At 43.5% G+C, this 14,036-nt stretch overlaps 1 protein-coding gene across 3 annotated transcripts in view; it reads right to left on the bottom strand.

The window, feature by feature from the left end:
* The window catches only part of CACNA2D3 (calcium voltage-gated channel auxiliary subunit alpha2delta 3), a 1,571,161-nt gene that overhangs the window by 125,703 nt on the left and 1,431,422 nt on the right, over window positions 1–14,036 (bottom strand). For all 3 annotated transcript variants that reach the window (XM_029600901.1, XM_029600903.1, XM_029600904.1), the window contains one exon: window positions 12,833–12,903. In XM_029600901.1, coding sequence (XP_029456761.1) covers window positions 12,833–12,903 — 71 coding nt within the window. The remainder of the gene's footprint in view (window positions 1–12,832; window positions 12,904–14,036) is intronic.

Raw genomic sequence — 14,036 nt, 5'->3', positions numbered from 1 at the left:
CCTAGGTAATGGATAGTCATCATACCATGTGTAATATTCTGTCAGCCATAAGAAAGATCCTGGAGGGTTGGCAGCTAGACTGGAGAAGTAATTGTCTTCAGACAGGTTTCTTTATGATAGACATGGGAAAAATACGATAAAGGCAAAACACAATGGGTAACCATTGCTTTGCACCTTGCTGCACCTGACTTGGAGGGATGTCCAGAGGCTGGGGTCCATGGAAATCTATTCCTGAAGGACCTGATAGAGAGGTGAAGAAAAATAGCAAGGAATTTCCATCAAAGCATAAAGTAGGCATACCTGTTCGATGAGAAACAGGAAGACGTTGGGATGCTTCATAAGCATCTGATTCAAGATATTGGCAGCCACTGGAATTCCATCAATATGATGCTGCAGAGGTTAGTGGAGCAGTAGACACTAGGGATGTGCTTCATTTAAAGATATCCGGTTGGGCTTTGGATCGGTTGCTCTGCGAGAAATTTTGTTTTGTTCGGCAATTTTCAGCGAAGTGCGTTAGTGCGCACTAACGAGCCTTAATGCGCATTAACAACCAGTTAGTGCGTACTATCTCAGCATTAGTGTGCAGTACACCGGCCGAGATAGTGGCACTAGCTAGATGTTAATGTGCATTAAGGCTCGTTAGTGCGCACTAGCAGGTTAGTTAGTGCGCCCTAATAGAAATTGCAGTGCACTAAGTATGTGTTAGTGCACTGTAACTAATGTTAGTGCGCACTAAAACAATGCAACTTAAAAAGTAAAAAGTATCAATTCAGAGGAGTTTGTTAGCTAGAAAACAGTGCACACTAATTGATATTACTGCACAGATATTTAGTGCACAGTAACTCCGTTAGTGCACAGTATCACAAAATAAAAACTTTCGGCAAAATGTTTGGCACATCCGATCCATTACGATTTAGACAGTATCATTGACATTTCTAATTCATAAACAATGAATGCACATCCCTAGTAGACACCCCTTCATGATCTATCTCTGATAAAAGAGATACATATGGATTACCCCTAGGACATCATGATTGGGTTGTGCTGAGGTAGCTGATGGAAATCCTGAAGTCCTTCAAGGATGTCACAGAGGACCTGAGTTCCAGAAGTGTTACCCTAAGCAGGGTCATCCCTATAGTATATAGTCTGGAAGAAAAGGTACAGGATTTCTGTGTGTAAGAGGAAATGGAAACAAAGGTGTCACAGTTTGCTAACTCCTTGCAGCAGCAGATGTAAGAGAGACTGAAACCTCCCACACAACATACATGCTTGCCATATTTTGTGATCCGTAGTTGGAAAAGAGCCTCTCCCTCCAGTCCCAGTGTCTCTCACACACATGAAGAATATACTGGTAGCTAGAGTGTGTGAACTGGTGTGCCAGAAGCAGAGGCATAGTATAGATATAGCACAGGAAAGAATGGCCAGCCCAGACGGTAGTGCAGGCACAAGTAGTGGATAAGTGCAAGGTGATGCATATAGGGAAAGATAAACCATGCTATAGTTACACGATGTTAGGCTCCATATTAGGAAAGAGATCTAGGCATCATTGTGGATAATACATTGAAATCCTCGGCTCAGTATGCTGCGGCAGTCAAAAAAACAAACAGAATGTTATGAATTATTAGATAGGGAATGGTGAATAAAATGGAAAAATATCATAATGCCTCTGTATCGCTCCATGGTGAGACCGCACCTTGAATAAAGTGTACAATTCTGGTCACCGCATCACAAAAAAGATAAAGTTGTGATGGAGAAGGTACAGAGAAGGGTGACCAAAATGATAAAGAGGATGGAACAGCTCCCCTATGAGAAAAGACTAAAGAGATTAGGACTGTTCATATTGGAGGAGAGATGGCTGAGGGGGGATATGAGAGGTGTTTAAAATCATGAGAGATCTAGAATGGGTAAATGTGAATCGGTTATTTACTCTTTTGTATAATAGAAGGACTAGAGGGCACTCCATGAAGTTAGCATGTAGCACGTTTAAAACTAATCAGAGAAAGTTCTTTTTCACTCAATGCACAATTAAACTCTGGAATTTGTTGCAAGGGGATACGGTTAGTACAGTTAGCTGTTTAAAAAAGATTTGGATAAGTACTTGGAGAAGTCCATTATCTGCTATTAATCTTGACTTAGAAAATAGCCACTGCAATTACTAGCATCAGTAGCATGGGATAGACTTAGGGGTAGATTTTATAAATTTCTGCGCGCGCATACTTTTGTTCGTGCACCAGGCGCGAACAAACGTACGCTGGATTTTATAAGATACGTGCGTAGCCACGCATATCTTATAAAATCCGGGGTTGGCACACGCAAGGGGGTGCACATTTGTGCAACCTGCGTGCGCCGAGCCCGGCGCTTGCAAGGGGGTGCACATTTGTGCAACTTGCGTGCGCCGAGTCCGGCACGCGCTGCCTGTTCCCTCCGAGGCTGCTCCGAAATCAGAGCGGCCTCAGAGGGAACTTTCTTTCCACCCCTCCCGCACCTTCCCCTCCCTTCCCCTACCTAACCCACCCCCCCCCCCGGCCCTATCTAACCCCCCCTACCTTTGTTGGCAGATTTACGCCTGCAGAAAGCAGGCGTAAATCTGCACGCGCCAGCGGGCTGCTGGCGTGCCATCACCCGACCCGGGAGCTGGTCCAGAGGCCTTGACCACGCCCCCGGGCCGGCGCCACGCCTCTGGGCCCGCCTCCGAAACTCCACGTCACTCGCAGCACGCCCCCGAAACGTCGCGTCACTCACGGCACGCCCCCCGACACGCCCCCGACATGCCCCTCCATGCAAGCCCTGGGACTTACGCGCATCCTGGGGCTTGCGCATGCCACCGAGCCTATGCAAAATAGGCTCGGCGTGTGCAGAGGGGGTTTGGGGTAGGTTTTCGGGGGGTACGTGCGTACCCCTTTGAAAATCTACCCCTTAGTTTTTGGATACTTGCCAGATACTTATAACCTGGATTGACCACTGTTAGAAACAGGATGCTGGACTTGATGGACCCTTGGTCTGACCCAGTATGGCATGTTCTTATATTCTTATGTTCCTGTTAGCTAGCACTTGTTCTCCTACCTCAGTACACAAATCCATGTTGTCTCCACAGAACTATCTCTTCTGACAGAGGCTGTAGCCAAAGCAGCTGGAATGAGAGGCTCTCAGCCCACCCCAGCAAAGGAGACCCAGCATAAATTTCTGTAACATGCTATATCACAGAGCCCATCGAGGACATAGAGACAGATATGATGGCATATTGGGCAGACAAGTCAATATGGCTCAGCATATTGGGCACACAAGTCAATATGGCTCAGCACTATCTTTCCTACCCACCAACCAGTTTGCCCAGTGAACAAGTCTTCTCAATGCCAGGAGCCATCATGAGCTCTTATTTTTCTAGGCTTAATGGAAAAGTTGGTGTTTTTGAAAATCAATCTGCCTTTGCTGGGCTTTACAGAATTTCCATCCAAGTGGGAAAGTGACTGAAAGCACGTTGGAGGTCTTGTTACCAGTCTGCCTAATTGCCATTCCTCTGATGTACCATCTTTGTGGTCTTGTTGCTACTATGCCTACCTGCCATGCTCCTGATGTACAACCTTAGAGGTCTTGCTGCTACAAAGTCTACCTGCCATGCCCCTAAGTTGACTTTAGGGGTCTTGCTGTCACTCTGCCTAGCTGTTATACCTCTGATTTACCACCAATATGTCTAGTTCTCCCATCCTATTTCTTTCTTTGTTATACTGGGGTGTTTTTTCCCCAAAATATAAATATGAAAAAAGAAAAAAAATGCAAGTTTATCCTCCCACCCCACCACTTTTCTGTTTCTCCACCTTACTGTTTTCTTCTAACCCTTTACAATCCTAGCCTGGTTCTCCTACCCTGCTTCTTTCTTGGTTATACTGGGGTGTTGTTGTTCCCAGAATAAAAATGTTTAAAAAAATACAAGTTTCTTCTTCCGCCCTACCTCTTTTCCAGTTTTATGTCTTGCTGTCTAGACGTTTGTGCTGTTTGCGATTGACCGCACTGTAGGCCTTGGGGGTTATGACACCTTTGTGCTGTTTGCAATTCCCTGCACTGTACACCTTGGGGTTATGAGCCTTTGTACTGTTTGTGATTCCCTGCACTGTATGTTGGGGTCAGCCCTCATTGGCATGTATTAGCTCTACTATTATCACAGTTATCCAAATAACATATGGAGCTTTAACTGGTTTAATGAGCCATTTGGAGTTTTACTTTACTATTTGCATGTATTTCAGACCTGCATGGCTTAATCTTTGACAGAAGCATATGTTATTGAAAGAATCAACCAGGTATCCATGCGTCTGACTGGGACAGGCATTCCCCACTCTGGATGTCTTCAAGGTTCTTTTCAAATTCCCTTCCCTTATGGTACTTGCTGACTCTTGGTCCTACCCTAGCTATCTATTTGTTAGCACTTTTGCTGCATCTATCCTCTGAACCTACATGCCACTCTTGACACCATTTTGCCCCACTTGATTTGCCTTTTGATGCTATTCTTCCTCCTGCCTTATCTCTTGAGGTATGCCTTGAAGGGCTTTTAGTTAGTCTTTTTGCTGCATTGCTCTTCTTCTACCATTTCTGTTTTTAATTGCCTGCACCACTGCTGCTGCCAATGCTCCAAGCCAATATTGGTACCTTAGGGTGCTTTTTCCTCTGCTCCAGCTGTTTTCAAGCTTCTTTCCAAATCCCATTCCCCCATAGCACTTGTTGATTCTTGGTCTTACCTTGGCCATCTTATGCTTTACATAGGTTTTACCCAGTTGATTATCTTTAACGGTTTCATTCCATCTTGGACATTTTCTTCAAACTCTTTTATTTAATGGTTCTTGCAATTATTGGTTTCATCTTGTAGTTATTCTTCGATAGATTATAACACATCAAAAGGTAAGGGATGCAGAAATGCAGCACACAGAAGCAGGTCTGTGCTAAGGTGAACCACATTGGTTGTTTTGAATTGACTTTACCTGAGCTAAGCTGTGCTGCACTGTTTGCTTTGAATTTCCTTTTTTCACTGTAAATTTCCTTTTTTCACGGTAAAGGAATACCCTTTTACCCCTGGCTGTGTGCAAGCTGCTACCGCTCAAGTTATCACAATGAGGAATATTAGCATACAATGGAAATAGTGTATGCAAATCTATCTCATGCATATTCATTGTGGTCACCCTGAAAACAAGTCCTGTTTGTGACTTTTGAGGAACAGAGTTGGCCACCCTGGTCGTAGACTTTTCACCTGTCTGCACAGTTTTGAAAATTGCCCCTTAACTACTTTGAAAAGAAGCACTCTTTTCAATTTGAGGAGGAGCACGAGGAGAAATAGAAGGAAAGGAAGGGGGGACAAGAGGAGGGGATCATTTCATAATTTTATTGTTAAAACCAAGGTTATAAGTTGTGCCAAAAATTCAATGCATGCCTCAATTGCTTTGGTGTATACTCTGCTACAACATTACTCCTGGCTACCTTTCTCAGCCTTTACTTCTTACTGTTTCCCTTTCTTCCCTAAAAGAATGCTAAACCACTAATGGGCATTAAGTCAATAAGTTGCCAAGATTATCTGCCACCCGCCTCTTAGTCTACTTATAGTACTATACTAAATGGAAGAATAACAACTGAAGATTAAGATTGTTGAAGTAAGGGAGTTTACTTCTCAAATTGTTTAAAAAAAAATGATTGCAAAGCAATTAAAAAGTAAGAAAAAAGTGTAAAGTATGAATATAGGGCATTTTATATTTTTTCAGGTATAAGATATGACAGGGTTATGAACTGTGCTATAATATTATTCTTTATGTAATATATATTGTGAAGAGTGGATTATGCAACACTCAATGTTTCTAACAAGCAGATCGTGATGGGGTGAATATTAGGATGGGGTGAAACCTGACATATTAGTGTTAGGAGCTGATATCTGTTGGGAGTAGCAATCAGATAGGAGTTAGCAATCTGTTCTTATTTAGGAGAGTTGTGGGTGGATCCTTTGACCAGTGGCAGATGACCACGCCCCCGGGGGAAGGATCCCGAGAGGGACCACCGGTCAGGCTCAGAGTTAAGAGACAGACACACACTAGTTCTTTTATTAGACAGTATAGTGAACCACCAGAGGTGGCAGTAGTGAGCTGGAATACCCGGCTGGGCTGTAGTCCCTCAGATACTGGAACAGCGATCCCTGGAGGCTGAGCTGTAGAGAAACTGAAATATAGTGAGTAGGCAGGGTATGCAGAGTTCATGTACCGAACCTGATGGTAACACTCACACAATGTCTCATAGAAGCCCAGGAGCTGGAATGTATAGGCCCTCGAGGAGTGAGTACCTGGTTCTAGGGAAAGCTCTGAGAGAGTGATGGTAACTCACTGGTGTAGTTGGCAGTGATGACTTTCAGACAGAAGAGAATACGGAGCAAGTCTGGGAACGAAGGCCCTCAAGGAGCGAGTACCGGTTCCAGACTGTCACCTGAAAAACAAAGGAGAGAGTGAGGCCCCCGAGGAGTGGGTACCCCTGGTAAGTCCGAGGAGGCAGAGTAGCTTAGGTAGAGTAACCCTTGCTAACTCAATCTGTTAGCAAATTCTAAGACCTTATACATCCGTCGCGGGTGACATCATCTCAGGGGGATGCCCCTGAGATTTGCACATCACCGGTACTTTAATCAGGGCCGCGCTGCGCGCGCGCCCCTAGGTCTCCAGGAAACATGGTGGGTTGCAGCGTCTAGCCAGTCCGGGGACACCGGAGGACTTCGGCAGAAGGATGCCACGGCAGCCAATCTTCCCACGGGCGAAGAGGGAGTCGCCAAAGAGGTAAGGAGGGTGGAGAGAGGGCATCAGGAACTGACGGACACAACAGTACCCCCCTTTAAAGGGCGATTTCCTCTTCGGGTACCAGGCTTAGGTTTTGAAGGATGCGCGAGGTGGAACTGATGAAGCACCTCTTTGTCCAGGATATTGGTCTGAGGCTCCCAAGAGTTTTCGTCGGGACCGAAACCTTCCCATTTTAGAAGGTATTCAAAAGTCTTGCCTCTTTTACGAATGTCCAGAACTTCTTCGACTTTGTATTCTAAGTCATCTTCTGCATTGATGACAGGTAGATCTTGAGTCTTGGAAGAAAATTCGCTGAATATGTTGTTATAGATATCAGCAGCAATGGATGAGCTGCTGTGGACTTCACTGAGATCTTCAGTGGAAGTGGCGAAGTTGGGGAACGTCCAAAGCCCACTTCAAGTTGAAACACAGTAGTGGATCCTCTAATTTGATGAGGGGACTCCTCAGGTCTTCCACGAGATGTCTGAGAATGAAGTTGCCTCCTGCCCCTGAATCCACCAGGACAGGAGTCTGAACCGTGATCGGTCCATAAGTCAAAGAGACTGGGAGAGAGAGCGGAGGAGATGTTGTGGTATGGCCTAAGAACAGTCCTCCTGCAGGACTTAGGCCCGTCCATTTCCTGGATGAATGGAGCATGTAGATACATCATGGCCGGGTTGTGCACAGTACATGCAAAGGCCGCGCTTCTTCTGAAATCTTCTCTCCTTAGAAGTCAAGCGTCCATGACCAAGTTGCATAGGTTCATCTGTATCCGCTGCAGGGATTACTGGAACTATCCGAGGTGTAGAGACAGCATTAACCTGTTTCATCCCAGGTAACACCTTAGGCCAGAGTTCCTTCACATTGTCCCGGAGCCGGTGATCAATCCGAGTGGCCAAGGCTATTAATTCGTCCAGCAAGTCAGGTGTTTCACAAGCAGCCAGCTCGTCCTTTAAACAGGTATCCAGCTCCCTGCAAAAGAGTGTCTTGAGACATTTGGGGTCCCAGCAAAGTTCTGCCGCAAGAGTTTTGAACTCGATGGCAAATTCAGCCAATGATCTGCTGCCTTGCTTCAATTCCACCAAAGCAGAACCGGCTACAGTAGTTCGAGCAGGGTCATTGAAAATGGATTTAAATAAGTCCATAATTCCTTCTATGTCCTGCAAAATGGAGTCCTTGCATTCCCACAAGGTAGATGCCCAAGACAAGGTCCTACCATCCAGGTATGAAAGGATGTAGGTAGTCTTGGAGACAGCTGTAGGAAATAGAGACGGCTGTAAGGCAAAGTGCATGCAGCACTGGTTCAAAAAGCTCCGGGTCTTCTGGATTTCTCCAGAAAAGCAGATTGGAGCTGCCAGTGGTACAGCAGTCTTCAAAGTTACATCCGGTGACTGACCTTGGTTGGAGGCTGTGCCTTGAACCTTCTGTGTGTGTAGCTGACGAAATGCTGCAGTAAGTTTCTCCAAGGTGTCTTGCTGCTCCACAATGTGCTGCGCCAGGCCCGGTATGGCCTGCAAGACATTAAGTTGTGCCAGATCCATGGAGTTAGCAATCTGTTGTTATTTAGGAGAGTTGTGGGTGGATCCTTGGACCAGTGGCAGAAGACCACGCCCCCGGGGGAAGGATCCCGAGAGGGACCATCGGTCAGATTCAGAGTTAGGAGACAGACACACACTAGTTCTTTTATTAGACAGTACACTAAACCACCAGAGGTGGCAGTAGTGAGCTGGAATGCTCATCTGGGCTGTAGTCCCTCATATACTGGAACAGCAATCCCTGGAGCATGAGAAACTGAAATATAGTGAGTAGGCAGGGTATGCAGAGTTCATGTACCGAACCTGATGGTAACACTCACACAATGTCTCATAGAAGCCCAGGAGCTGGAATGTATAGGCCCTCAAGGAGCGAGTACCTGGTTCCAGGGAAAGCTCTGAGAGAGCGATGGTAACTCACTGATGTAGTTGGCAGTGATGACTTCCAGGCAGAAGAGAATACGGAGCAAGTCTGGGAACGAGGGCCCTCAAGGAGCGAGTACCGGTTCCAGACTGTCACCTGAAAAACAAAGGAGAGAGTGAGGGCTCTGAGGAGCAGGTACCCCTGGTAAGGCCGAGGAGGCAGAGTAGCTTAGGTAGAGTAACCCTTGCTAACTCAATCTGTTAGCAAATTCTAAGACCTTATATATCCATCGCGGGTGACGTCATCTCAGGGAGACGCCCCTGAGATTTGCGTCATCGCCGGTACTTCAATCGGGGCCGCACCGTGCGCGTACCCCTAGGCCTCCAGGAAACATGGCGGGTTGCAGTGTCTAGCCGGTCCAGGGACACCGGAGGACTTTGGCAGAAGGACGCTGCGGCAGCCAATCTTCCTGCGGGCAAAGAGGGAGGTGCCAAAGAGGTAAGGAGGGCGGAGAGAGGGTGTCGGGAACCGATGGACACAACAACTAGAGCTGGAAAGGAGTCTTGTACTTACTGTAGGAGGCCCAGCTGTCCTCAATCAACCATGATGATTGAGGAGGAATAGGCAGAAATAACAGTTCAGATAGGCAAGAGTGAAATATTTAGGACTTTTTGTAGAGGATATTCCCAATGAAAGGTAGAGGGAGGAAGCAAAGGGTGAGCAAGTTTCCTCAAGTCTAGAAAAGCTTTTGTCTGCTTCAGAAGGAAAGCAGCTAGTGTTTTTCTAATTGCCAAGTCTGGAAAAGGTTTGATCAGCTACTGAAGATAAGCAGACAGTCCATTACCTCCTAAGTCTGGAGAAGGTTTTTTGCTATTGAAGACATACTTCTAGTGCTCATTTGTTTCTGGAAGAAATTCCAGTTTTTCCAAGTGTACACTCACTAATGGATTTGCAAAAAAACACAACCCTGTTATAAAGGGTGAGAATTAATTTAACTGTGTTGCTCACATGTGTGGCAGCCCCCCCCCCCCTCCCCAGTTTGGCCACAAGATGTCACCAAATCCCTGCATAGAATACTCTAACAATGAGCATTCTATCCCCAATCATCTCCTCCCACATGGAGGGCTGTGATTGGATGCCTCAATTCAATTTAGCCCATCCATTTTAGAACTCTTTGGGATCAGTTTGAGGAAGCCTTTGAACAGTAAGGATGTTTAAGTTTTACAAGCTGGTGAGGCCTCCCAGCTTCACCCAAATGGAATTTCTTTTAGAAGTGATACCTCATCATGCACTCCCTGTCAGAGGATCCATCTCCTACTAATTTACAGAAAAGATAGATTTTTATGCCTGATACCTTTTTAGGGCAAAAAGACTCTTACCAGAGAACCAAGATCTATGAACCCATTCTAAACTCTAGGTGGACAAGCACCAGTGATGGATCCTGTTGTGATAGACAGTGAGGGCAGAGGATGTGTCCAGTTGAAACTTTAGAAATATTTTTTGGATCTGAACAGAGTGGGGAGATTTTTGGTTCCCCCTCCCCACTGGAATTGCATTACTAAGGTAACCTGATCCCACTTGACTTTTCCCCATGAGAAGTCCTCCCAGAAATATCAACTTAAAAAGGAACAACAAGTTTGGGTGACCCCAGCCGCATCTCAACATCTATGGGACCAGGACGGGCTGCGTGTCCTAAAAGGAGATGGAGTAAGGTAGGACTGTTTTTCTGTGAAGTTGGGGACCCCTTCACAAGGAATCCTGGACAGCTGCTGGGTGAGCTTTGTACAATTAAAATCACTAAGGGGTTCTACCCAGAGGTCTGAATAAAGGTTACCTACCTACAGAGGAAAATCATCCAACTGTCAGATGTAAATTCACTCTTCTTAATGATTAAATCAGTAAACTTTACTTTAGAACCCAGCTGATTTATCACAGCCTCTCATGTCATGGGAAGCACCTACATTTTACACACATACTGGAAGCAACATAACACTGTATAGGCCACAAGTGAGAGCTTACCGCCATAAAAAGAATCCCCTCCAGGGATTAAGAGTCAAACATGGGATGGAATTTGATAGCCAGAGCATCCCCTGATGATAAATAAATATGTTTATGTGCCCTTGGAGTTAAAACCCCGCTAAGGGTTACACAGATGATAGATTTCTGAGGGCTGAGAAAAAAAAGATTCTTATAGATGATATTAGGATAGGATACAGCCCATCTAAAAGAAAAGTGAACCAAACTTTTAATGTGTATTCCTTAAAAAAAAAGAAAAAGCCAGAAAACACTTTACATACTGCTCACCTTACCTATCACATTGATATCAAGTAATAAGTCCATTTATATGCATCTAAAATTACAAAATTCCTATATTTTTTATATTAATTTTTAAAGATAAATATTCTTCCCATGCAATATCAATGACTGCACAACAAGTTTATTTAATTTACAAACAAAGGATAAATGTTTAATTTTAAATCTCCCTTTTGTTCTAATGTGCCTATTCCATGTTGGACATTATGTTCAAAATAGTCTTTTCCCTGTTCCCTCCTCCTTCCTATTGCTGCCTCCCTTCTGTGTTGTTTTTCAGACATAAAATTGTGGATCCCTACCTTCTGATTCACTGCTATGTGCACTGTGCATCATTTTGCAATGACTGGACAAATGGAATCCTGATTTACTAGCACAGGAAGAAGAAAAGGGAGGGATAAAACTGCACAGATTGATTATTCAGCGCAACTACATTGAGGTCGATATTCAAAAGCCATTTAGATGGATAATTGAAACATTATCCATCTCAATGTTTACCTGGTGATATTGAAAGCCATATGAGGCTAAATTCCAACTCTATAACACATTATGCAGATAGAATTTAGCCACATAAGGCTGGAGGTGTTTTCAGGTGGAGCAGAATTAGTTGCATAAGTTATGCGGCTAACTCCAATATTCTGAGTTAGTTGCTTAACCTATGTGGCTAACTCTGGTTGGGCTGTAGGGCTGTCCTAAAGTTAGCCGATTAGATGTAACCAGCTAACTTTAAGATAGCTGAGTATATTCAGTGGTGTGACTGTGCCACTGAATATACTCTGCTAATTCGCTGGATGTCTTGATCTGGCTGATTCGGCTAAAAATGGACCCCCATCATTTTTATGTAGGACAAGGATTTGCAGTCTCATGATGCTTAAATCCATTTCTTTTTGCATGCACTTTATCTACGCTCAGTCATCATTTCTTATTGCATTCTGGTATATGAAGGTATGCACATATATTCTTATGTAATTCTTTCCTCAATATCTGATTGAAAACAAACTATTGTTAATCTCACTGTGGCTTTTCTCTTCAGTTCAATTGAAGCTAATAAATGATAAATAGAGACTAGGTCAGATGTTTGGTGTATTCAGCAAATTTGCAGCTTTATACTGGAGCCATGACATTTTAACTCATTGCACTGACTGCTACTTTTTCAATTCTTTTTTTTTTTTAAAGAATAAAATTCCAAGTTTTAGTTTGGGTTATTCTGCTTTACATATAAAATCTGATGTTTGTAAAGAATAGTTGATGTATTTTGCCCAAATTGGAATAATAAATGAAAATCATTGCCATTCATAGCAGCTGTTGCCAGTGTCAGAATCATCACAGATCTGGGCAATTCATTGGGTCATGGTTTCAAGGCTAATAATTCTGAACAGAAAAGGTTAGTGCCAGGCAACACTTTAGGTTTCTTATACCTTTTGCACTTTCTGCCTTTGTTAGCTCTGAGTAAATGCCCACCACTTCAGGGGTTGCAAGACATTACTATATTATCTCTTATTCCAGAGTAACAGTCTGTCTAATCTATGAACAGCAAATAGATCACAGATCCATATCTCTTTGCTAAAGGAATCTTTATGTTTACTGTCACAATGTCCAGTCACTTTACTGTTGCCCTTCTGTTGTAGCTTTGCACCAACTGAACTATGTGGAAACATAATACGGCAGGCCAAACCTCAGACTTTACCTTAGTGTCAACTTGAAATTCTCTTTCATGCAAGAATCCTTTAGGAAGCATTTTGCCACTAGGTTAACTGTGGCTTTGTTTGGCCTGAATTTGGTTCATTTGATGTTACTAACCAAACCCGAGGGAGGGAGCACAGTAAAACTCTTACCTTTTGAAGGAACCCATTGTTAGCAACTTGTTCATCACAGCTCCTTCAACTTCCCCAAGAAAATTCCCAGTCTGTGAAGGAAAAGTACAATAGATTTACAGACATGTAGAAAGGTGCACCTGCACAACAACAGTGGTTACAATTAAGATGACAAATCCCAGAGGTCCAGTCTGACAGTGACACAGGGCCTGATTCACTCAGGTCTTCTCCCATTCTGTGTCTATGGGAGAAAAACTTAAGTCAATTTATTCCAAAGAGGAATGTATGGGGCAAATGCAACAAACTGGAAAGTATTAAACAGTCAAGACAAGTTAGGAGGATTACAAAATAAACCATGGAGATCTTATAGAATAGACTTAGGTACATTATACAACACCAATTGCTGGAAATCAAGAACGCAGCATAAAGCATGTGAGCAAAATACATTCATTTTGACACAAAACCCAGAGCTTAATATATTATGCCATAAAGAGATTAACAGACTATGAAAGGATTTCTCCTGAAATTGTGAAAGTAGTTCTTTATAATTATCACATGGTGTGCTAGAGAAACATGGTATATCATCCTCTGTGGGTTTGATTTATTAGTTTTTCCCACACAGAGAGAAAAAAGAAAAACATTTATAACGTTAGGCTTTTTTATATTTCTGTGTGTCATATTTCATCAAGGAACATTGCTAAATAAAACCACCATACTATGTTGTCTCATACTTCCTGATATTTGGAATGCCTAGAGCACTTTGTTACCATCTTCTCTAAAATGAATTTATTTTTGCTTGGAGATAGGGAGGGGGAAATAAAGAGGGCATGAGAGGGAAGGCAAAGTAAAATGTCTCTGTCCTAAATACCATTTGGGACAGATGTATTAAAGTTTTGTTCTAGTGCAAAAAATAATTTTTGTTTTTCAGTAATTATGTGAAGACTGGGAAATTGTTTTAATCAGTGGCAATTTTTTAACTGGCTCAAATGCCAATAAATCTGCCCTATATATATGTATGTATTGAGGTAAATATTCATAGCATATACGGCTAAGCAACTTAAGCCTAGATTTATCATTTTGCTATAAATATAGCAGAAATAGCGCCCGTGATAAAAAAAAGGGGTGTGGTTAGGCAAATTGTAGAGTTACTGCATCTCATAGATAAATATCACATGGTACATTATCATGGGTCATAACGTACAACCGTTGGGGGAGGGGGGTGGAG

The sequence above is a fragment of the Rhinatrema bivittatum genome, chromosome 4 (genome assembly GCF_901001135.1).
Source record: "Rhinatrema bivittatum chromosome 4, aRhiBiv1.1, whole genome shotgun sequence".
Classification (NCBI taxonomy): Eukaryota; Metazoa; Chordata; class Amphibia; order Gymnophiona; family Rhinatrematidae; genus Rhinatrema; species Rhinatrema bivittatum.
The sequence above is the reverse complement of the archived record's forward strand: the minus strand, read 5'-3'. Positions and strand labels throughout refer to the sequence as shown.